This window comes from Lepisosteus oculatus, chromosome 9, assembly GCF_040954835.1.
Source record: "Lepisosteus oculatus isolate fLepOcu1 chromosome 9, fLepOcu1.hap2, whole genome shotgun sequence".
NCBI lineage: Eukaryota > Metazoa > Chordata > Actinopteri > Semionotiformes > Lepisosteidae > Lepisosteus > Lepisosteus oculatus.
The window spans coordinates 4,087,347-4,113,483 of NC_090704.1; the positions used below are offsets into that span (position 1 = coordinate 4,087,347).

At 40.8% G+C, this 26,137-nt stretch overlaps 1 protein-coding gene across 1 annotated transcript in view; it reads right to left on the bottom strand.

Moving 5' to 3' along the window:
• st6galnac3 (ST6 (alpha-N-acetyl-neuraminyl-2,3-beta-galactosyl-1,3)-N-acetylgalactosaminide alpha-2,6-sialyltransferase 3) overlaps positions 1-22,668 on the bottom strand; it is a 97,809-nt gene extending 75,141 nt beyond the window's left edge. Inside the window, exon 1 of the mRNA XM_006634764.3 lies at positions 22,372-22,668. Coding sequence (XP_006634827.1) covers positions 22,372-22,389 — 18 coding nt within the window. The 5' untranslated portion in view covers positions 22,390-22,668. The remainder of the gene's footprint in view (positions 1-22,371) is intronic.
• Between the last annotated feature and the right edge of the window lie 3,469 nt (positions 22,669-26,137).

The window sequence follows — 26,137 nt, forward strand, 5'->3', positions numbered from 1 at the left end:
TTCTCTCACATCCAGAAATTCGGGTAAACAAATATTTTAGCTCAGTGGATCTCTCCTAGTCGGGGCTGAAAAATAAGGAAATAATCAAAACAAGGCTAGAAAAATAATACAAATGCTACCAAAGAGTGCTCTCCTCTGATGATTAGTTAACTGGTGATGTACACCATCTGCAATCGGCAGAGGCTGGACTGTAGATAGGAATTCTGACCATCTTCATTGTATAAATAACATTCTATTCCACACTAACAATGTGAAATGCTGATTATTTTCTCAAATATGGTCTAACGTTTGTGCAATCATTAAATCATATTGTAGCTAAAACTAATATGAACCTCCTTTGCTAGTTTAGATCTTGTCTGAGGGAGACGAATTTGGCCAAATTGTGAGGTGTGGTAGGATTGAATAGGGCTGCATTTCCAGCCAACCTGCCACTAGAGGTCCCTATGTAGCCTTTAATCTGTAAACAGCTGTAAATAGCCACACCAGGTGTTAATTGGTTAATCTGATCCGATTAGTGGTGAAGGTTCTCACACAGATATAATTAAACTTTGTATTTGGCATACAAAAGGTGAGTATGGCAGGAATTTATTTCAGTATTGTTCAGAAACAGAACACGAAGCAACCAAATCTGAAAATATGTACTGTACAGTCCAAAGCCTCCTGGACATACGTCTCCAGCTATTATGAGTTGGTACTTGTGGTGACCCTAGGGACTGTCCCGGCTCAGAATATTTCAGTGCACAGCAGATATCCTCCCAGAGGTCTACATGAAGACAAGTATGCCAGTCTCTGGTGTGGCTTGTGGAAATCCAAGCTAGGCTGGTTTGTACAGCACCTTGTTCTGGTTTAGTATACTTAAGTAGCTATACAGTAGTAACAAATTACTTGTTCAACAATTGACATAATATTATTAACGTAAATGCATGCGCTTGTATCAAATAACACAGTTACAAGATATTGAACAGGAACTTAACTCATATTCCTATTCGATATCTTGGCTCTCTGTTTAATTCAAGAGTGTTAATTCCAGTTTTATCCGTGCACTGATTTCCATTTTGTGAGCTTAAAGTTGCTAGACATCAAAGTCTTCCCAGTTGCTCCTAGTCAAGGCATATGTGAAGATACCCATCAAAGAGTCCTGCAAGGCCTCAATGTAGATGCAAGTGAAGATTGTGCTAAAGTCATCTGCGTGGGCTTTGCTTCTTCTTTCAAGTCTGATCTTCTTTACAATCGCAGAGCTCTGATGTGCTTACCAACATCTTTTTTCATCAGATATGATTAATACCGTAGTATAAAAGGGAAGACATTTTAACACTAAAACTGCACCTCTATATAACTACAGTACCTTATTCCTATTTTTCACTTGTATGTAAAATAGTTTTCACCAATATATCAAATATAATTGGTATTATCCTTCTTCTCAATGCAATTTGGAGACAGCTACAGATAAAAATGGTTCATAATTTCAACATTTATAAAGAACACAGTGTGGTTTTATCCACATCAAAGCAATGCTATAATCAGAAATTAAAAATCATCCTGATATCAAACACATCTTATTTCTACCATTAAAAGTTGTATTACACAAAGTTATTGTAGGTCTCTCACAAGTTACCAGAAAATCCACTTTATTTTTGCTGTCCAAGACAAAATAGCTTCATAACCTTAATGGTATTATTGATGAGGCACTGAGAAGTTCATTAGTTGTAATAAGCTGTTAATATCTATTTTTACAAATGACAAATGCAATGAGATACAATGATGTTCTCAGGCTATGGAATTTTATATCGTCTTTCATTTTTCATAGTATAGCTTTTCTGTCCATATAAATAGAGCTAAAACTCTTACATTCTTCTAGACCACCCAGTATCTGCAATGTGACAGATAGGAACGATTTCTGTTTGTAGATTGTTTTGAATTTTCAGGGGTTTTGCTGAATTATCAGCACTAAAAAAGACTGATGTTTCTTGAATTACATTGTGCATTCACTCTCATGTGGTTGCATGTGAACATCATTACATGTTTTCATTCCTACAAAAAACTGATTGCACTGGTAGGGACAGAAATAGTAATGATGCTAAATAGATTAACACAGCATGTTGCAGAAATAAATGAGCCTTATCACATTGCTATCTCCAGTATCCCCAAAACATGCTTGCTTGCATTGTAACTAAAAATGCAAGAAAGGAACAATACATAAGATTATAATTTCTGCCAATTATATATAATAAAAACACTCCTTATGAGCCCCCTGAACTATTGGTAAAAGATTTTAAATCATTATGAACTGAGGGGTAATGGTGAAAGAAGGTTTAGAGCCCAATACGGGGAAAATCGAACAAAAGGAATACGTTACATATCCACACAAGTGAAGTTGTTCAGTGATGGAAAAATCTCAAGATCTCCTGCAACAAATAATGTCAAGCAGTACTGTATAGTGTTGTTAATCAGGCTACAAAGCAGAGAGACAGAGATTATAGGATCTACAGGTCTTCTGAGGAGGAGGCTTGGAATCCTGACATCAGCATTAAAAGGCTCACCACTAGGGGCATGTGGGGGACAATGGGGGTACTGGGGCGTAGGAGGGATAAAGAGAACTACAGCCAGGAGGATAGCACAAGATGAGCAGGGAGGACAAAAGGGAGTTTGGGGAGAGATCAGGGACTGGAGACAAGAGGGAGAAAGCTGCAGGAGAGAGCACTAGAAAAAGATAAGAGCCCCGGACAGGATGTGAGCATTAAGGAGAATCTGCCCAGGAGAAACGAGGTAAGGAAAATACCAGAGCAAGCAGAGGTTTAATGAGACAAGGAGGTGGGAGGATTGTTGGCGTAGGAAGGCAAGTCCAGAGGGATTTGAAGTAATATAGTCGAGAAAAACAGGGCTTGCAATAGCAGGAGAAATTCAAGACACCGCCACACCGGGACAAAAGGATCGGAAATGTCAAAAAGACATTTTGTCTGACGTACAGTATCCAGTTATGCAAGTCTAAAGTAAGCAAGTCCATCTGAAATAGTCCTCTCCAGAACATTATTTTGTAGATCTTTTGGGAATTTTCATTCATATAAATGTGGAAAGAGCTTCATTGTGTACGGACTATCATAATTTAAAAGCAACTGAACTTATCACATATCACAGATCCTTCATAAAAAGTTACAGGACTTGAGTAAATGTTAATGAAGGGATTTAATGCATAGACATGTTCCAGGCTTTGATGCTCATTCTGAAAATGAGTTCAAGTTAAAAGATAAGCTTCTAGCAGACATCTCTACCTGCAGAATGAACACAGGTGGGGAACACAGTGCCTGGATATTAAGTTCTTTGTGTTCAGATCTTAAAGAAGCTGCACTCAAGCCTCTTCCAATACCTCTGCGTGCTTTTCCATGCCTGCGTGAACTGCCTTTTAATCAGACGCTTCCTTCAACCTCTGCTTTTCAGTCTTATCGAACTCCACTAAAGACGGCAGAGATCTGGAACATTTTCCTCTCTCGCCCAGAGCTGTCCCTGCCTCAAATGCACATTCCATGCCTCCATTCAGTCGTCCACCCCTCAGTCTAAGAGCCCCGCAGGCCCTGCTCGCTTGTGGTCTGGGAACAAACAAAAGCTTCTCCCTTATGTGAAGCTTGCATTTCAGATCGGCTCTAAGAGCATCCCCATTTCCCCCAATGGGGTCCCCAGGTCTGGTCCTGGAAGACCAGAGGTTATCTGGAATGGTTCTTTTTCTAATCAAAAGTTTGGGATTTGTATTTTGCTCATGACATGTGACGGTTAAAAGGCCACATCCAGCACATCTAGGAGCTGAAAACATCTAAGCAGGTCACATTAATCCTATGATCCAATCAGGTACAGGTTCCATTATTGAACTGAGATTTGGGCTAGAAACACAAACTCGCAGATCTGGGAATCCCTGGGTTAGGGTACAGCACTGGAGGTGAGACATTCCTCTCTGGTGTCTTCCCATCAGCTGAAAAGGATAGTGCTCAGATTGCCGTCAGCACTCATCCTCTCTCTCATAGCGACAGCACCACCCCATGACTGACGTGCACCAAACTGGACTCAAGCAACAGGAAAATATAAATGAATATAAAGTCACAAGTCTTAGAAAGATGGGTGAAAGGCATCCGTCAGATCGGCTCAAAGAAGATCCCCTAAAAAAATAGTTTTGAACTGCTGTTTATTTCGAAACATAAGCAATCTAGAGAACCGGGTTTTGCATCAAATGGTATCAGAGTTAGAGAAGTCTAAAATCTGAATTTTGTAGAGGCTGGTTTGTCTCAGAATGGCCTATGTGATACCACTGCTCATTCTTAAGACAGGAATAAAAATTCAAAAGTTTTAAATAGCAGAAAGAGGGAAATCACATTCAAATCACAGGGAAATCACATGAAACTACAACGCATATGGAAGGCATCTTAATTCACCCACCACTGAAGTTCATCACCTTCCTGGTACACAGTCATTATACATACACAGCTCCAATAACAGCAGATCAATGGAGACAAGAGAAATTGCTTTACCTTCACTTAAATAAAAAGGGAATTTTAGAAGATGCAGGAGACTAGGATCCACTACTCTTTGGAAAAGTGCCATGGGATCTATAAGCAGTTGGGTACCTTGGTTCAATGTTTCTCATCACTGACTCTCTATAGCACAAGGTCTCCAGCTGCCCTACAGGAGCACTGGTTTAGAAATCCTTGATGAGTGCCACCTACTGGTCCACCAACACCACTTACACCACCAACACAGCAGCATTGTTTTCCTGAGAGTAAGCAAGAACATGACAGAACGTGAATAACAAAACATCCAAACTCTTCCAGAGCAACCATCACTCAGATCTGCATAGAGGGACAGGTTGTTGTTTGGTCAGAAATTGTTAATAAGATTTATTTTAGATATATTATGTATATAATATTTATAATTAGATAATATATAAATATTAGTATATAATATTTATAATAGCATTTTGATTTTTTAAATGTACCCTACCTATAGCATTGCTTAAGAATTACCAGGACAACTAATGGTAACAGCTGAGGGCTGTGAGAGTAAATGTAAGTATTTTACCATAGTAAAGTTGGTTTCATGAAGGATCAATTTTCTGTACAGTACATAATATATCATTAAATTCAGTAATCAATTTCACTTTACCTGATCTAAGCCATGAAGCGCTGGAGTTAAGGCATCAGCAATTCAACAACGCTGTCTTGCAATTTTATTTCAAACGCCCATCTCATAATCCAAGATGCCTCACAGACCGTTCTTGAATTCTGAGCTGAGAATTAACGTTCAGTTGTGTGAAGCAGAAAATCAGCATAGCTGGATCATGAGGGTTATTATGTTATTCTGTTCACAGGGTGAACTGAAAGGTGGCTCAGTGGTCTGGTGGAAACAATTATCTGCAGTGCAGGACAATGCAGCGGTATACAGTATAAAAACAGATGGTCTATAGGCAAGATTTTAAATCCCTAAAGCACGTTCCTTTGGGAAGGCAATGCTATTTATTTTCCAATCAAAAGAAGAATAATCTTGTTGGATGGAATTGAACTGTATCATTTTTTTTTGTCTCGTAATGCTTTCATACTTGTCTTTCCAATCCCCGATCTAGGCAGCCCGGGACAGCCCCAAACTGGCTCAATTCAAACCTTTCTCAACACAATACAGGGTGAGGTGTGTCCCATAATCGGACACCTCCTCTCACACCACTACTAATAGGTCAGCATCCCAATATCCAGCTCTGTGCAGCACAACTCTGCCATATGTTTTACTGCTTTAATATGTAATGTACTGTACTTGCCAAATAGGTTCATTTAATACAGGCAAGGTCCAGGCCATATCACAAATTCGCCTCCACATTCCCATTCCGGTGAACAGGTGGTATTTTGAAAGATGTCGTCAGTAGCTACAAAACGCAAACAGAGCGACGCGGAGCTCAAAGAAATGCGGTTGTTTGTGGCTGCGCATTTTCAGCTCGGGACAAGGTGGATCTGGTCGTGGTGACAAGTGAGTTCAGAGCCCTGCAGTGCTGAGAAACAGCTAGGGCTAAAGAACCTTAATTCTAAAGGTTCAAATCTACGTTGAACCCCTGCTGGCAGTCAAGCACTGCTGTTGTGTCCTTAAGCAGGGGGCATCACTCGGATTGCTCCAGGAACATGCCCTGCTGTGCACATGGGTACAGATGTAAACTGCTCTGTATAAAAGCATCAGTCAACATGACAGTGATAATGATGATGAGCCTGCAGGGGTGAGTTCAAGCTGGGCTGAGAGCTTTGCCCCAGGTTGAAAATGGCACATAAATGAGCTCTCTCTTTGACCCCGGGGGCACATCAGGTATATAATACCCTTGTGAAAGGACACTACAAATTCCTAATTTCTCACCAACTGCCTTGGTGTTGTCAGGATGAGCCTGTTGTAGCTATAATATACTGTAGCTACACCTCCTGCACTGAAGGGACCGTTTTCAGGTTTTCTTTCCAGCTGACTCCCTTAATTACCTATCTGAATTCATCATGTGTTGAAATGGACAAGCTGAAGACTCTCCTTGCTCTGGAGAAGCTGGAGGCTTGAAGAGCCCTTTAAAAGCTTCTGGACAGATAGGCACACCAGCTCTATAATCCTTTAGCATTTGTCATTAAAGGCACTATATAAGTATACAACCTACCAGACTCCCGAAGTACCATTCTCTTGTTTAGAGATTATTTTTAGTTTGTCTGCTTCAAACATAAAGACTTAATTTTTGTTGTTGCTCTTTACATCTGGAGTTGACCTGACTTTTTTTGATGTCGTGGTACAGTACATACAAACCATCTTCTTTACAAAAAGCAGATTTGCCTCACAGTTGTGAGACTCCCAATGATAATCAAAGCACAGTCTTTGCAGAAATTGAGTTTTGATTTGTATTTACAGTAGATCTGAACATACATGTATATAAATAAATTTGGTAGTTATTCATCAGCATTACATACTGGTGGTTACAGTCTCATTGTGGTAAAATTAGAAGAATGTGTTCTCTTTTGCTCTCCCTAACCATAGCTTTGGCAACTGCTATAACCAAAAGAAGAACAATTCCTGCATTTAAAACACAATACAAATTAAAATAACATGCAGACAATTCAGGCATTTCTATGCAAAAGACAGCAATCAAACGCCTAACGATATTTACAAACATCAAAAATTGATAGTTTGCATTCTGTATTTTACGGCAGACCCTGCACATACTGTATGGTGTCAGAAGTTATGTATGTGTGCTTCATGCATGCTAAACGCATCCATTTTACACTTACTAAAGCACAGGATCGATATGTTATATTGTCTTTTCCAGGTTTTGCACACCAATCAAAAAAGTAAATGGATGTCTGTCCCATGCATTTCATTCATGCAGTGCATTTATTTAGCTTTCACAGAGTCCAGGGTCAATAGGTTCTGCAGTTTTCAAGCATTTTTTAAGGGGCATCCAAAGAGAATTACATTGTATTTCTGCAGCTCGGATTTGGATGTCTGATCTTCTAAAATTGACTACTGAGAGAAACAGCATAGTTAAAAACGAATACCCTGATTAAACACGCAGAACTAATACTAAACAGTTCTAGGATAGTGTGTGCTTAGTTTCCTTGTTTTAAAAAGAATTAATAGGAATATGAATTAGCTGTTGTGAAGAGATTCCCAATTACACTATTTACAGAGACAATGTTTAAAGACAATGTTTAAAAATTCCACACTGTCATCTGCTGTAATCTGGAGGAAACTGAATGAAAAGTGAACCGTGTTTTAAAGCTCTGAAGGGTACCTAAGATTTTTCACCATGGTAAATATGATTCAGATCCTTCTTAATTTTAGAAACCTTTTTGACCTCGTAATATTGCATATCGTAGGCTTAAGCACTATGAACTGAAGCAAAGCTCCTGCAAATGATTAAAATGAATAAAAAACTAAACCCTAGCGAGAGGATTTGAATCTTGAAAGCAGAGCCTTCAAAACATCCCTTCCATTAGCACTGGGGAATAAGTGTTCGAAAGCAGCTGTAGTTTGTATTACCCAAAGTACCCAAGCTTCTGTTACCAAAGTGACACAGCCGCTGGGAGCAGAAGCTGTGGACTCAGTGCCATCCCAAAATCACCAGAATCCTATGAAATCTATGAAACACGTAACAGGGCTTCAACAGCAACTGGCACACAGCAATGACCTCAGAAGCCATGCAGTAGCAAACTCAATGTGCTTATTTAACATCTTTACATCCTCTGAATGGTCAGATGTGTCTTTGGAATGGTTGTGCATGCTTTACCATACACAATACAGTTTCTTATATCCTCCCATGGGGAAATATAACATCAGAAACATCCTGAGTGAACACAGCATTAAGTACTCAAGTACTGACATCTAGAGAACAAACATGCATGTTACAGTCATGAAATATTCGGTTCATTTTGTTCATTTCCAGATTGTCCCGTTTAGTTCAAGCATCAATATTTCACCTACATTTTAAACAGTTGCCTAGGAACAGTATTACATCAGAGTAAAAGGTGTTAAATAGTAAAGCAATGATCTAATTAAGCTTACAAGAGACGGCCAAGTATTGTATACAGCAGTTACATTACTTTAGAGTTGTTTCTGCTCTGCTAATTACTTTGTTAATTAATGCATTGCAAAAAAAAAACAGCACTGGTGTTCTGGCAGTCCCCAGTTTCACTTCCACAGTCCTGGAAACATAAAAACCAAAACCTGCTTTTTAAGAATAACTGAAATGTAACTTAAAAGAGGTACAATAATCAGATAAGCAGATAATGCTGAAAAGAGGTTCGTCAGTTGAGAAAGACTTCTTACGTCGTCCTCAGAAATTCACACTCAGAACATGGAAAAGGAGAGAGGCTGTGTTAAGCAGAAGGACTGAAGGAATAATTATAATAATAATCATAATAAACCAAGTCATTAACCAAATACCTCAGAAGGAGGTACGGTGCTTCAAAGCTATCATGTACGAAAACAGTTATTGAACTTACAGTAGATGACAGCGATCATGGGTTTTAGAGCAGGATCAATTGTGTGTCCTGAAGGCATGATGGATGTTTCTTGCTACAAAATTACCTATTTTTGAAAAACTGACCCCCTCTTTCTATAATACATGTCATGTACTGCTTATGAGGCCTTGATACCAAGGTTCAGCACAATTTCGAAATAAGAAAATCACAAGAAAGGGGGCTAAGACCATTTGATTAAACAAAGCAGAAGACTGAAACTACAGTTGGTCCTGAGCTCACTAGGAAATTAGGAAAACTAGAGCTTAGTTTTGTTTTCTGTATAGAAGGCAGCTGTAAGAAGGAAAGTTAAATGACAGTTGTGGAAATGTGGCTTTTCCTATTTTTACACTGACAGTCAATATGGGTTGTTCTCAGGAGCCTGGGAAAAGATCACACGCTCTTTCACCAAACTGCCGTCCAAAATAAGTCGTTGAGATCTCCAGGCCATACGAGAGAGAAAGGGGCAGTGATTCTTTGTCACACTGTGGCAGAGGCAGACAGAGTGCAGTCCCGCGTCTCCTCGTCCTGATGCTACATGCAGAGACAACTTGTGGCTTCCGTCACAAACTCAACACGAACGGCTTCTGCGCTTGCAGAAGAGGCTGAGCAGGAGTTTCTTCGGTGCCAAAGGCTCAGACCAATCCCTTCTAACCCCATCCCTTACCAGCCCAGAGACGTGTACTGTACATGTGTCTGTTTCTAATCAAGCAGAATTATGACTCTCCCAGACAGCCAGGCTCCCCAGCAGAGCCTATTTCACCCTGCTGCCTGATGGCAAAACCTTTGCTGGGAGTGAAACTTGCCTTTTAATCCACAGTGAAAAACAGCTGCAGAGCCCATAGTCTCGGTTAACTGACATTCCTGCGTGACTGGCTGTCTCCCTTGTACACCAGCAGGAGAAAGATTACAGCTGTTGTTGCTGATCACACAGTAGTGTTTAATGGAATGTACCAGCTTAAAATGAGGATTCAATTGTTTATTCTTAATTATGACGACCCTGTCCACAATGTTCCGTTTATCTTTTAAAAGTACGTTCTCCGAGAACCCTTAAGTCATTCGTTACTTAGGAAGTATGCTCATATACACAACCCCCTCCCACCTGCTGCAACTTTTCGCTAGAAATGAATTGGTCCCTGTCCGTCTCGAGCCAGAAGCCAGTGCAGACCATCAGGAAACTACCGCTTTGCATCCTGATAGGACTAATAAAGCTCAGATAGCATGGGAATTAAACAGATCAATGTGAAGTGAACAGAAACTGATGGAGATTAATACAATATTAGCAGGTACGCTGTCTGGGAAAGGGTGGATAGAGGAGGAGGTGAGGTACTGTAGCACTGCATGTTACAAATGAGGTGCACGTTCAGGGCCATAAAGCAGAAGCATTTTGGAGGCCGTATAAGCACGACCTCTTCAAAAGGGCACACCAGACAATGAGATCAGCAAGGCTTTTAGGGGAAAGTGAAAACTTTCAATGGCGGATTTTAACATCACAGATTGAAATATTAACTCAGAAGCTTCAATGTGGGAATGGCAGGCAAGAGAAATGGACACTGTTTGTCACAGCGCCCACAAGAGCTCATGCTTTTATTGATGACAGTTTTCCCCAAAATGTGTGGAAACACTCTGGGGAATAACAGATTACATATTCAGGCTGAGCAAAGACCTTGCTTGACTTTGAACCGACTGAACCAAGAAAGGTTAAGAGATGGTAAATCTGGTCAATTTTCAAATTTACCAAACAACCTTTGTTTTGGTCTTAAAGGATGGCTTTGGGAAGGATTGTTTGAGCAAAGAGCACTGCTGGGTGACTTGCATCAAGTACTTGAAATTCTCAAAGGCACAAATCCATCCAAATGGGTTTCTTCAGAATGAACAGTGACGCACGAGCCAGAGGACACAACTAGAGACTGCAGGGAAGAGCAGGAGCCACTTCTCTACACAAAGAGTGATGGGAGTCTTTCAGGAAAGAGCTGGACGAGACCCTCACATCTACCATTTACAGGCAACAAAATTACCCAGATAGGCCAAATGTCCTCCTCTGGTTTACATCGTTTCTTATGTTTAGGGCACATCAGACCTTAAAATTCAATGTCACTTCCTGTATAAGTATAACATCTCCAAATTTTGATATCCCTCAATGCAAATCTAAATAGCTGAAAGCTCTAATGGGAAGCCAAAACTGGACTAAGAAGGAGGGCGCTCTGAAAGGTCCTTAAAGCAGACTTCTCTGTGCAGTAAATCTTTCCGAGCGAGATTCCGAGCCATGTGGAAGTAGCTTGTGTTCCCTCAGGATACTGTTACACACACATCAGGCATCGGTGCAAGGAAAGCAATTTTCACAAACACAGAGTTACCCTGTGGGAGAGTCTGCCCAGCCGGAGGGCCCGATACAGGGGGAATGGCTAAGTGTCAAGAGGAAGCCCAGTGAGCCGAGACGCGTCCCGCTTGGAAGCGCTCTCCACTTACAAGCAGCAAAAACAAGCCTGCAAAGACACCAGGGAGAAACAACTGGAATACAAGCAACCTAAATGACTTCTTTCAGTCTACAAAAAATATCCTCTTACAGACGCCATGCAGATCTTAGTGATCTTCCATAAAGTCAGCATTGGTTAGTGTCCAGGGTCTCCACACACTCCTTCCCAAATTCTTCGGTAGAAAACGGGGAAGATCTGCAGTCGGCGTTCATCACACTAGAGGTCAGCACAGCTGGAGCTCGGGAATCGATTACATTTTATTTACAAATCGCCATGCCCTGCCTTGCATCTCAAGGATCTGTACACGAATGCTTTTAAAAAAAAAAAGGTTAAGAACAACATAAAAAAGCCACAAAACAGAATAGAAAGTCATGGTCAGACTTATTAAAATATTTGCAGCCTCCAACGTCTTGTAAACACCGACAACAAATTCCACAGCTTTGGTGCGCGGGCACTATGTTTTCAACCTGGTCAAATCTGCATCCATGAAAGAGGGTGTATAAGGTTGCAAAATGTGCATAAAGTACAATGCAGCCATATATAAAAAGGGATTTTTTAATATATAAAAAGAGATGTTTTAATGGTACTGTTAATACAAGATTGCATGTTAAGACCAGAATCGAAAAAGCATATCAGTGCTTTGAAAAAAACACAGACTAAAATGTTTACGGTAACTCGCTAGACCCCTTTGTAACTGGACAACCACCTCGCGTGTCTTCGTCCAATCTCAAAAAATACTCAGCAAGCACCTGTTTATACAGCTTAGTGGCAGGGAAATGTGCACAATTTTTTTGTCCTCATTCTTAATGTAGTCATTTCTTCTCTAGCCTAAACCGACCAACTTTAGTAAGTCTGAGAGGATATTGTGTATCTAGTCAGGTACTGAGTGGCAAACCAAAAGCAGGAATTAAACTGAACTGGAAAAAATGAAACCACAGTTGTGAAACCTCATGGAGCACATGAGGAAAGACACAACACTATAAGTCCTTTCTTATTTGTGGTTATTAATATTCAGAAATGCGCCCGCTGTTTAATTCCTTGTTTTTAAGGAACGTTTGGCATTTTCACAAGAAAAAAGCAGTGGGATGTTCTTAATGCCCGAATGTTGTTCAAATCCCATTCATCTCAACCATAGTATCATTTATACATCTAGTGCAGCTTGCGCCTGACAGTTTGCCTAGGATCAAGCTTTCCAGCGTTTCTCATCAGCAGGGAGCTTCAGAGCAAAACCATGTCAGGCTTGGTCTTAAACAAGAGCAGGCAGCACGGCCTAGTGGCAAGAGATGAGAGTGAAACATCATTAAAAAAAAGAGGCGTTGAGCCCCTTTTCAAATCCTTGTGCAGCGCTGTGCTGAGAAACCAGCAGTCGTGATTTAGGGATGATATTGTCTCTTGTAAGGCAAGGTGACCCGGCTGACACTGAATATAACCACTCAAGAGTATGAAATAAATTGTAGTCTTATTTCAAACAGGTGCAATGGTAACAAATCTTATTTCTTCGTAATTAATTTGTCAACTCCGAGATGGATCTCGAAGCTTGCTCAGCCCAATTCAATCTGGTATTGCACTCAAGTGTTGCACTCAAGCTAGAGTGGCTTTCTGCGGCAGAAGCCCAGGATGTGGAGTCACTGCAAACACGCCAGTTACATAAAGTCTGACGTTTTAGTGTCAGTGAATAATGCAAACAGATTTTTCCTAGGACCAAGTTAAAGTGCTTCAATCATTTAGATTAACACACTTTCAGATTGGTCGATCAATGAAAGGACTGTAACAAAAGGGACAAATAAAATCTGACTGTGACTGGTGATACAATCCATTCAGGAGACACCTGATTTTGTCTGGCTGTTTTTCCCAAGGTTCACAATATTCCATATTCTTAGCATTTAGAGCACCGGAAAGGGTAAGTGAAGAAGACCTATTCTCCTCCCCACATATCTGGATGGCGCCCGGGCTGGGCAGCATCTGAGTTGGATGCTGCATCACTGCCATGGGTCCAAGTGGGACATCACGAATACAGCTGTCGTTTAGGAGGATTTGCTGGTCTACAAAAATCTACATGGAGTACTGGCACACAGAAGGATGTGATGGAAGGTTTAATACTCAACATTTAGTACTTTTATAGAAGTGTATTATGTTAGCATGCCCAGAGGGGTTGGGCAGCCAGTTGACCTTGGACCCCTAGTGGTTTCTTTTCTCCTTACAAAGGAGTTTTTGGTTCCTCTCTTTTTCTCTTTCTGTATTGTAATGTCATGTACTGTCACACAGCTTTGTTAAGTGCCTTGGAGCAACCTTATTGTGAAAAGTGCTCTATAAAAATAAATTGAATTGAATTGAAGATGGACAGCATGTTGGGGTGACAATTTCACAGAATGAGCCACAGGGGCAATGACTACTAGAGCTTTATCAATGTAAGGGCTGTATTACGTACAGTTAGTGCAAGTTGAACTGTCTGGCACATTGGAACTTTGTAATAATACAAGTCTTATTCTTATTCTCTTCATTCTCTAGTAAATCCCGTTACTGGCTTTTGTGCTAGGGAAGCTGGGAGTCTGTGCTTGAATGTATTAGTCTTTTATGTCTGCCTCACAATAAAGCAGGAAAAGTATTTTTGTAGCTACCCATCCATCAATAAGTACAGAGCTGTTGATTCCCTGTAAGGGCTGCAGCAACCTGCACCAGGCAGGAATAAGCCCTTTCTGGATACAGGGTGAGCACCCATATACAGTAAAAGGTACAGTATGCTAGCTAGGTTTTGGAAAGGAGAAAGCAAAGATTCCAGAGCACCTACAGCAGATCCCGAGGGGAAGCATGCAACTCCACACAGGAGTGCACTTTTTTCAAAGTGAACCCTAACGTTTTTATTGGTTTTATTTTTAATGCTAAAAGACAGGGATTAAATTAAAAAAAAACAGTTTAGCAGTTACGATTATAAGCTCCAACCGCATTTACTGAACAAATTCAATTAATTCTAAGGAAGAACGGAACAGGTACAGATGTAATTACATTATAAACGCAATCAACTGCGCCAATTAAAACGGAGAAATCGGAGAGCAAATATGTGAAATGGATCATGCAGAGTTCTTCCAAGGGACAAAGCTGTTCTCAAAGTGAACTGCAACACCAGCACAAACTCCCTGCATGACTGTGTATGGAAACGGTGACTCACAGTCAGGCTCAAAAACGCTTTTTAATTGAACAGTGGGCTTCCAATTTTTTTTTTACTGGTGGTGTTCTGTGTTCCTGAAAAGCCAGAGGAGAGTTTAAGAAATCATTCCCCGCAGAGATTAAGTAGTGTTACAGGGCATGGAGGGAGCGATCAGAAATTACAGCTCGCTTACATTTCAAATGCGCTGTAAGGCCCCATCCACAGCCGGCTTCCTGAAGTGTAAAATTGATCCATTAACAAAATATCTAAAAATCCAATTAGGAAGGTGCCCACACTTGTGCTAATGAATACAGCCTCATTCTGCATTACTCTAGTAATGTGTCACACACATATACAAAGTAAGCAGTTACTATCACACCATTAATGGACACATAAAACCAAGTGTCAGAAAGATCTCATCTTCATTAAAAGCTTATATCATCATGTACAGGTGTCTCAGGGGTTTTAAGTTTTGACTGAGTTTCTGTTACTTGGTAGGACAATTTTCTTGATTCAAATTCTAGGATTTCAGTATGGTAGACCATATTCCCCCGGGACTAGAACTCTAAACTGAAACAGAGCAAAATCCAGGAAACAAGCAGTCCCGAATGCTCAGGGTCTGTTATACAATGAGTCAACTCGATCAATCTAGTCGCAACAAAATGACTGGCAAACACCAGTGGGAAGCTGAATCCCATTAACCTCCCGATAGGAATTTTCAATCACTGCGCTGACACCTTCAATTGCAATTTCACTGATTTCTCTTTGAGGCTGATTCCTGTAATCAACAGGGACCCCCGCTGAAAACTCACTGGAGTTTCATTTTACAAACCAAATTGTGTTCGCTGGGGTTTAATTGCTTCTGGAGCGCGTTACACTCCCATGCGTCTGGGTCCCAATGACAACTAAAGGTCGACCAGTCTAATGGGTGCTCCAGACAGTCACTTCCAGCAGGCACCACAACACCGCTAATGGAATTACATGGATTTCGGATTGTGCGGATAATGGCTTAGCAGCACTCTGAAGCAGCCAGCACCACAGAAGACACAATCAGGATCACAGGCTCAGCAGAACTGTTTAACTCACCCCGGAGTCAGAAACCACAGGGGATTAAAGCAGCAGTTCATCCTTTTCACTTTAGAGCCAATGGAATGAGCCGTCCTGCACCTTTTCCCAAGCCATTCACGAGCCGACAATGCGTACCCACGGGACTTGTGAAACGATCGGACAGAAGGAACAGCGGAAGAGGCCTGAAACAGCCACAGAATCAAGTCAGGTTTATTTTTAAATGAACTGCTTTACTGTTCAGTGGAGTAAGAATGACACATCGTAAAAGGCATTGTATAAAATTAAGACTGAACTGGAATGACCCCTCTCATTCATAAAAATGACCACAACCATCCAGTCACTATTTACCAAGCTCCAGCTTTTAAGAACAGAAGAAAAGCACACACAAGAGGGGATCATTTGGACATTTGGTTGCTCTTCTGATTCAAGGATCTCCTCCAGCTGGATGCTGAAGGATCCAGGGGAATCAGAACCTAACATGGTTGGGCTCCAGACCCTCACAAAACTGCCATCCATACATCCATCCATTTTCTAACTGCCTCTCCCGGCAACCAGTGGGCGCAAGTGGGGTCACCATGGATGGGACACCAGTCCGCACACTGGGCAGGGCACGCACAGACACACCAGAGCCACGATTCTCTGGCTGCATGACAGCTCACTAATATGAAGGAGGCGATGAATGATATGAATTGTTCTTTACGGAATGCTCACAGACACTCTGTACTTCCAAACTAACTACTGGGAACAGCTTGCTTAATCCTGAGGGCAAGGATCTCATCACGGTTTAGATAATTGTGGTCCTGCCCCATAGTGAACTGGATATTTGTGATATTTGATTGGATGGTTCACTTTCCCTTTTTAAAAAGAAGCCTTAGATATACTGAAGAGTTTAATGAGGTGAAGCTTAATCCTGAGATTCAACAACCTTTTAAGCCTGCTTGTACAACAAACACATGAGGGTGCCTCTTCTTTTCCCAGACTACAGCACGAGATCAGACAGAGCTATTTTAAGACTGCATTGATTATTAGTCTACCTGCCATTAAATTACACCTTTCAGTCCAACCTCAGTCACTGCACTCGGTTACAAATCTCCAGAGTGGCCAACCTCTTATTCAAACACTGTGTCAAACAGTTCTTTTTTTTTGCAGAGCAAAATATTGGATCACTAAAAACCGAGGCCAAGTCACCATAAACAACAAACCTGTCTGTGCCTCTTTACCATCATCAGAGTTCTTCTAAATTAGACATGTCAGGAATATACATCTGGAATATGTAATATAGAATACAACTCTTCTTTTGTAATATCCATGCTTGGTTAATAGTACTGTGTATATCGACCTGGATCAATGTTGCAGAAAAACAAAGATAATAATGTGTGCTATCCAACAGACAGAAAGTTTCCAAAGTGATTGCTGAATCCACATTTGACCTGATTCATTCGATATTATGAGATGTGCTTGTAGCCCAAATGTTGTCTGAGACAGCTACACTATACCTATCCACAATAAAATAAAATGATTTACTGTTATCTACTTATTTACTTACATCCTGACAAGCCCAGTCTGTAAAAGCTGAGAAATTCCTCATGCAGGATCACAGACATAAAAATGTCCCTTATCTGGAAATAACACAATCTGAAATAAAGTATCTCTTCATGCAGCAATGTGTGGGACCTTTTCCTTCAGATTTATTGGAAAAGGCTTGGAAGACGCACCAGTTCCGCTACAGTATGGATACACGATTTCTTGTAGTGAGTTCTAGTTCATTGCAATGGGAATTGAGGAAGTTACAGTCATCTGTGGCACCATCTGTTACTGACAGACAGAAAGGATTGCAATCAAAGCAGGACAGGAAACCAGTGATTTGTGCTGTTTTCCACAGGGAGGGGATCTCTGTCTGATGTGTCTGGAGCCAATCTACTCAACAGAATGCTCAACAGATTCCATTTTATAATTCCACTGTGTGCTGTATATTAATTAACTCTGTAAATTACAAACCGTTCATGAAAAAAAGAACAAAATAAGTCTCTCGCCTGTCTCCCCAAAGACCTAGGGTTCCACTCCTTCCTATATAGACTTGTATGTGCAATACTAAATCTCTAAGTCATATTCAGCATCTTTGTTCTGTCTACAGGAATGCTCATTAAACATCTTAGGACAGATTTAATTACCCGCTAACTGTGTAGGCACACCAGGTTGTAAACATTTACAAGGATATCCGTAATGACCTATCACGGCCATACACATGCTTCAGTGTGTTGATTCATCTTAATTAAAACATGAGCTTACTTAAGCTAAGCCTGCAAATCAACATCTTTGCTGTTCCCTTCATGGGAAGGACAAATTAAATAAGAAAATAAAGCTCATTTTTCATAATGAATAATGCAGTAACTTCTCTTGCCATCTTTTAACGAGTGCTCTAAGCATCGGTAAACCTCTTTAAAAAATCAAAACACCAACCGGCCTTACCGTTTGAATTAGTTTACCTGATTATCCAAAAGAGGTTTGCCAGATGTGAAGAATTGTTTAATTTGACAGCAAAAAGAGCTCTCATGAAAGCAGTCCTGAACATAATTCCAGGTGTTTCTTTCTTACCTAATTGCTAAAGGCTGGGTAATTAAATCAAACTTGCCTTATACTTCTTGTGTCATTTTTATTCATAGAAGTAAAAGTACACTCAGACTAAATCATCTAATTAAATAATAAAAATAATAATTGAACATGTTTAATGATAATTACATTGTCCTTTTGAATCAGATGAGGCATAGGATAAATCAGATAAGTGTCCTAGCAGTCCATTCCAGAGCATTTTGAGATGCCAAATGACCTGTTCACCCAAAGAAAACCCAAGAAGATGCAGGGGAAACATGCAAACTCCACACAGAATGGTTTCCAGTCCAGACCTGAACCCAGAACCCATGAGCTGTGAGGCAGCAGCACTAATAGCATTACCCCAGCTAAAAATATGCTTTTGGAATATCATTAAGTTAGACTGCACTTTTAATTATTGAGCAAAAAGCATATAAAGTCAGAAATGCTTAACAAGGAATCACTGTGAACTAAAGCCATCTTTTCATTTAAAAAACATCTCACAGAATGACAAGTTCCACCAAAGCAAATCATTAAGAACAGTAATGGAATTCACTTCAAGTGCTTCGAACACCACGCCGACATTAGTACAATTACACTCACAATCTTCAAGTAAAACCAAAATGCAATGCTTTTTACAAGGTCACTTATTCAAAGCTGCATATACTTATACTGTGCCTTGCAGAAACATATTCAGACTCTTGCACAGTTTTCACATTTTGTAAGCTTTAAAGTTTGCAGTCATGATACTTTGAAGATGCAACTGATACTTGTTATAGAAAAGATCAAACCCATTCTAAATGTTCCGCAGCAAAACACAAAAGAAAAAAGTACACACAGTAGATAATTAATATGAAAGAAAAAAAAAGGTAAATTCATGACTGTGTAAATATTTAAGCCCTCTGCTGTGCAAGACTAAATTTGGGTGCACGAAATTGCCTTAAGGAGCCAAACAATGAGTTGAATGGCCTCTGTCTGTCTGCAATATTAGTGGTTCACATTATTTCAGAAGGTTGCTCATGAAGACATGGAAGGCACTCAGACACTGCTGATACTGCCAAAATCAGGCTCTTCCTCCAAACTGAGCAGCAGGACAAAGAGGAAACTGATCAGGAATGTCACTGTGAATCCTAAATCATATATTTGACTGCTCCTCTATGGGTCCATCCCTATGTCTAAGCCTGCAGAGCACTTGCTGTATAAAACACAACACTTTTCTTGCGAATAGGGGATCAGGCGGGCGAAACCCTTGCTGTCTGATATCTCATATGGAGTCATACTCAGGTCCAATTTATATGCCAAAGGAAATTAATAACCAGTTTAATGACAATTATTCAGAGCTGTACAAAGCAAAATCAGTCTAAGATCCCTCATCAATCGATGATGTTATGAATAATTTTCATGTTCCCACTATAAATCCGAATTAATCTTTTCTGGAGTTCTGAAGCTTTTAACTCTTTGTCAAGCTACTACAACATTGCTGCTGAAGTAAGGTAAAAACCTCCTTCGTTGTAACTATCGCCCTATTTCCCTTATCAATGTGGATGTTAAGATCCTTGCAAAGGTTCTAACACTTCAACTGGAATCCATTCTCCAGTATCTCAACTGGAATGTCATCGTGAGGCCCACACAGACTTTGGAAAAGTTATGGAGTTCAGTGCCAGAGCTGGGATAAAATGTCCATGAGTTCATAATATGCTAGTCAATCTACAACAGGAGCTTGTATGGAACTTAAAAAACACATTCTGCATGGGGTTTGAAGAAGAGCACCTAAGCAATACTGCAAACAATTGGCAAAAGGTTTTGTGGTCAAACAAGACAGAATTAAAACGTTGTCTAAATGCCAAGTGGTACATGTGACACAAACCTAATATAATGCATCTCTCGGTCAGCACTATCTCTACCTTGAAGCAGGATGGAGGCAGCATTGTGTTACAGATCTTCTTCTCATTAGCAGGGACTGGGGGGACTGATATGAACACAGACGGAGATAGGTTCCCAAGTACTGGTAAATGGTAGAGAATAACCTGATTCCATTTTAAATTTGGGTCAAAAAGTCACCTTTTTTTGCTGGACAATGATCCAAATCACAAAGGCAAAGCTACAGTGGAGTGGCTTAAGAATAAGTGAATTACTTTGAGAGGCCACTTAAAGTCCATACCTGAATCCTATGGAGAATCTGTGGAAATACTTGCAAATTGCTGTTTGCACAGCAAGTGATCCTAACCCATCTGAGAAGAGCTTGAGCAAATCTACCAATAAGAACGGGCGTAGCAGAGCTGGTGGCAGCGCGATGACATCACCGCCCTCCCTGCGCATAGCAGACCCGGGTTGGTGCCCAGGTAGCGAGGCACAAACCGGCGGGGTGGAGCTGCAAAGGCCTGCGCAGAACCGCGATGGTCACACACGCAAACATCGCTTCAAGCTGGTGTGCAAAGGTAGTAGAGACATACCAGAAAAACTTGTGGCTGTAGTTTCTGCCCCAGGTACTTCCACCAGATATTGAGTGCGAAGGTCTGAATAGTTATGCAATAAACATATCTCATTTTCTTCTCTTTTTGACATTTACTGTAACTTTATGTAACTACCCTTAGAAGCCTTCAGTGTGAGCATTCCTGTTTTGAATGATTATAAAATAGGACACCATAGGAAGGATGTGGATGCTTTTACAAGTTCATGTACTCTCTTATTCTGCTCCCACAAGGTTTAGAAGTAGCGGTACTAAATTGTGATGAAAATGTGTTTTTTTTTTTACATTTCTTTGTCAGATACCGGTACGATATTTCTGCAATGTCCAATATGCATAAACACATAGTAAAAAGGTTTTTGGTGAAATTAATTTAAAATGAAAAATTACAAATGCAGAGTTACGTTCGTAAGGCTGAGCACGCTAGACAAGAACGGGGCGCACGCAAAGGAATCGAAGACGCAAATCATAGGCTAATGAATTAAAAATGAAAAAGATGACTGCTTATGGAGAAGGAAAAAAGAAGAAAGATCGGATCTAGGTTTTACTCGATTCGCTTGCGGGTGTATTTCTCCATTTAAATCAACAGGTTTAATTCCAAAGGCCCTTTAGGATGAGTAAAGCTTTAAAGTTTATAACGGGATTTTAAATGACTACAACAGGAACTTCGAGACTGGCCAGTCGCCATGAGAAAAAGTTTCTCCTTGTTCGTCTCTACCAGCGGTGGTGTGTGACATTGAACCTGGAACATCAAAGACTCCAGTCAGGCCTCAATAAGAGAGGGATGATGAAAGATGACGTGGTACTTATAGAGGTTTGTTTTCAGCAACAGAAACCAAGAGGCGTTTACAGATTTGTTTATGCAACCTTTATAAATTGACCTATTCTTAATAAAAGTCGAGCTTAAAGGACGAAATCCATCCATGTGACACTACGAATAGAAACTTTTAGAGTACCTGTTTGATTGCTTCAGACGCTGGGAATAAAGCAACGATGTTGTTGGGGTTTTTTTTCCTCTCTGGCACAGCGCTACTCTTCAACCAGCGCTTTGACAGGGGGGGAAAAAACGCTCTTCAAAGACAACAAGAAAATACAACGCATCACACGCCTCAATACCCGCGGTCGGCGATCACCGATGAGTGACTTCAACGACAGGGGCGTTAAATGTAGGGCACAGCGCTGCGCTTTGCTCACACATCATCACTCAACACAGCCCCCCTCAGCATCAGAACAGCACGGTCGCCCACCCCCCTGTCTACACAAACACACACACCCCGCCTCCACGGAAAACCACCCCCAGACAAAAGCGCACCAGCGCAAGGAGGCCCCCAGCTCCCAGCATTCGCCCAGCAGTACGCTCGCAGGGTTTCCTTATGCAGGCAACATCCAGCACCAAATGCACTAAAAAAAAAAAAGGCTGGGAGGCGAAACTGCACAGCGCGCCTGCTTGTGGGGCCGTTGTCGTGTCGCCCCTCCGCCGTGCGAGACTGAATCAGTACCAATCACTTGGTCCCTGCAGACTTCGCGATTCCGGGATACAACCCCCCCCAAAAAAAGAGGCAGGCAGCAGTGTCGCCGCTCGCAGCCAGTATGAGAGAGCATTGGACGGGCACCACTCACCTTGCCGAAACAGGCCATTCTCAATCGCTCCCTTCAGTCACTTCGGACAGCCAGCGCAGGAGTGAAATGTCTTGCTGGTCGGGCAGGTCCACGGTGCCCAGCGCGGCGAGGTTTGTTTTCTCTCCCGACTTGCACTAAAGCCGTGCGTGCATGCCCAGCGCTGTCACGGTGCGCATTCCCATAGGTGGAAACATGGATACAAAGGTACCGTTAAGATTTTTTTTTTGCTCATAGCGTCCCAGCGTTTGTAGCTTACTGGCTGCCAAGTCAGGCTCGTACCGCCTCCCGTGTCATGTGACGGCTTTTTGATTCCTGATTCCTGATGCTTCAATGTTGCACAAGCGGCAGCCCTTCAGCGCTACAGTACGTCTCCTCCCTCTGTTAGGGCGCCTGTCCTAACTTTTCACCCCCGACGCGGTTTCGTATCTTTGCCCTCTTAGTTGTGAGTAGACAAGGGGAAGACCTGGGTTACGCAACAGCTGCAGCTCGACCGTGGCCGCTCAGAGCTGGAGGTGAGCCTGGGTATCGTTTATGTGATGCCAGGAGGGTCATTGCACAGCCTCGGTGGGTGACGTACCCGACAGGTGCCGGTTCTCCTGCGCCCAGTTCGGGGTCGGGGTCTCACGCTCAGTCCCAAAGGGGTTTCTCAGAAACAGATTTAGCCAAATAAAAAATCTCCTAAAGTGGGATCCCCACTTGATCCATGTGTTGAAATGTCTGTTTTAGAACAAGAGGGCAAAAAGTGCACGTGGTATATAAATGAGGTATTACCACTGCATTGTGTAATTTCCACAGATTTCAAATCTCTGCTTCATACTACAGTATATTTTCTCTTTTTTTCTTTACGGGCAGTTTCTTCAAGCTCAGTTTCTTACATTTTACATTTAACGTTACATTTTCATTGCCTGCATGTAGTAACACTGTGTACAGTACGTCTATGCATTGAATATAATCTCCTCGGTGTCTGCCGAGTCCTCAGCCTTCTTGATCTGCCTTTCCTGCACCTACAGTGCTCTGAGCTTGTCCTGTTCCTGTGTCATCTGCAAATTGAACAAGTTTAGTAGCAACCAGAATACACAATAGATCGTTTGTATTAATGAGGTGATAACCCACTGAAATCATTAGTACTAATACTATTAATATTAATGCCTGAGATTGCCTGAGGGTTTGTTCTAATGAGGTGGAACATAATCTTTAAACAGAATTTTGCTTGACGCATGTTACAGTGATCTAGTTATTTGCATCCATTGCGATGGCTGGAGAAGTCAGATGAAATGAGGGGCAAAAAAACAACAAGAGCAGCACGGCAACATGGGTACGCCCAGTCAGAGCAAATCCAGTCTGAAACTCCTACAAATCAATGTAACAGGACAACTGTCCTCGATTTCCAAGTGGGCTGAGCTGGCTGAATGAACTCCTCTCATTTGTAGCTATTTTTCTTATTTCAAATTTCTTCAATATCATCTCCATTGCCTTTTTAAAAGATCTTTCCCATTCCATTCCTTCCTCAAGGGTTCTGGGCATGTAAGTTGGTTTCACGAGACATCTAGCCTATAATTTCACAGATATTTGTGTGAGGTCATTTTCTTGCGTGACGCAAATCTAAAAACCCCTTGGGCTAGAGGCACTCTTTTTCTCACTGCAGAGCGTTTGTAAAAGGCTTGTTTGTACATTGTTCTGTGACTATACACAGACCTCTTGGTCTGTGCTTATTTGTATGTGGCAATTGTGGACCACTGGGATAATGGACACTACAGTTAAAGTAAATTACATATAGTGAATTCTGTTCTCGTAAGCTAAGTTAAAGAATTATTGTTACATCAAAATATCACTCACAGACTAACATATCTTATCTACTTTAACACATCCTCATAAAATATCACAATTCAATACACAATCATGTGTCAAAAAGTAAACACAGGAATGCACCGTGAAAGTATCTGAACAAAAGAAATAGAACACCCGTAAGGGACACAATGTTTATCGCATTCATTCCTAGATGTAATGTTTGCTAAATGAAAACTGTTAAAATAACAAACAGCACATGATTATGACAGAATCCATCCTAAATTTTTGGAAAGAAAAGCAAAGAATATAGAAAAACTCTAGAATATTTGAATTTAATCTGTAAGTAAAACACCTTGATTCAATGCACTTAAATATATAGTTTTTTTTCCAGTATCTATTTTAAGTGACTTATTGGGTTATTTACCTTTCTATTTCTCCCATCTGTCACAGGCCTCCAGAGGCAATTTTCTCCTGGAATGATGTTCCTTTAAACATTGTGTTATAACTGTATGAGTTTAGATAGTAAAGGCCTGATTCAGGGCTTAAATTGAAGCTTAATCTACAATAGCAAGTCAATATTGTAATGTATATAAGCTGTTTACATTAATATAAAAATAAGCAGTTACTACAAGGAAATTAAATACATATTCCTAGAATGGATCAAAACAAGGAGAGAAATTCAAATGGCTGACTATCAGCCAGAGAGCAGTAGGTCTGCATTGGCTACATTTCTTAATCACCAAGCGTATTGCATGTTTTGGTGCTTTGGTCTGTTTTAAATAAACAGAAGGATATTTCTATAATAACATGGAAACTGAACTTGAATGTCAAAACAGGTGTGAAAACAAAGTGCGTTTAATGTATAACATTATTTATTTTGTAATGTTTGCTAAATAACAATTGTTAAAAGGATAAACAGCACACGATCACAAAAGAATCCACCCTTAATATTTGGAAAGCAAAGCAAAGAATATGTAACTCATGGAAATAATGATCATTAAAATAGTAACTTCACAAACAGCTTAATTCACCATTCTCCCATGGTGACCAACATCTAGATTAGCGCAAAAAAATATTTTCACAATAATTTAAATTACAACCATGAAGTTTTAATAATAGAAAACAGGAGGGAAATGTGATAAACAATGTGTGAATCCAGATGATATCCAAATTAAATTATGCCTTAGAAAATCAGACACATAGGTCATATGTCTACCAGACGTGTGCAGTTTTAATCCAGAAATATACTGTAATGCGAGCTGCGTCCTGATTCTGATCCCTGGGACTTAAGCGGTGATCCAGTTGACTGTAATTCTCTGCCCTAGCTGACAGTTGTGAACAATCCTGACGTGCAAGCAGCTGTCCTACGATATTCCTAACTCCATTGACAAGATGTACTCTATACTGTAACTTCGTTTCTTGTACACCTTTCATGTGCTGTTGCTCATCTATTTTCTTGGCAGTGTCAGATTTGCATAATCTGCATAATGTTTCTCCTGGTCTATGCTGTGGGGGACAGGTTTCTGGAGGTTGGTAGGTGGTTGGTAATTAAGATTTATAGCTCACGTTTTGTGGATCTCAAAATGGGTTTCCATTTCCTAACGTTTTACTCCTAGCAAAAAAAAAAACATGGAGATATATGAATTGCTTTTGGCCTCAAGCAAAGTGTGCCACAATTCTGCTCAGTATTAAACGTGTGGCCGTCTCTGCAACTATGTGCATCAGCCAATCTGTGCCAGTTCTCACTATGTAACATCCTGACCATTAAGAAAACCCAAGGGACTGACTTTATAGACAAACTATTAAAACAAAGAGGCATTTAGGCAAGTCAGGCTTTTTAGCATACCATGCATATGGTTTCCATTATCTCTGAAGGAGACCCGTTGGAACTGTAAACTGAATTCATAAGGGTCTTAACATGCTCAACATTCCTGCCTCGCAGAGGTTTGTGAAGGTTTTCATTTTCCTCATATTGCAG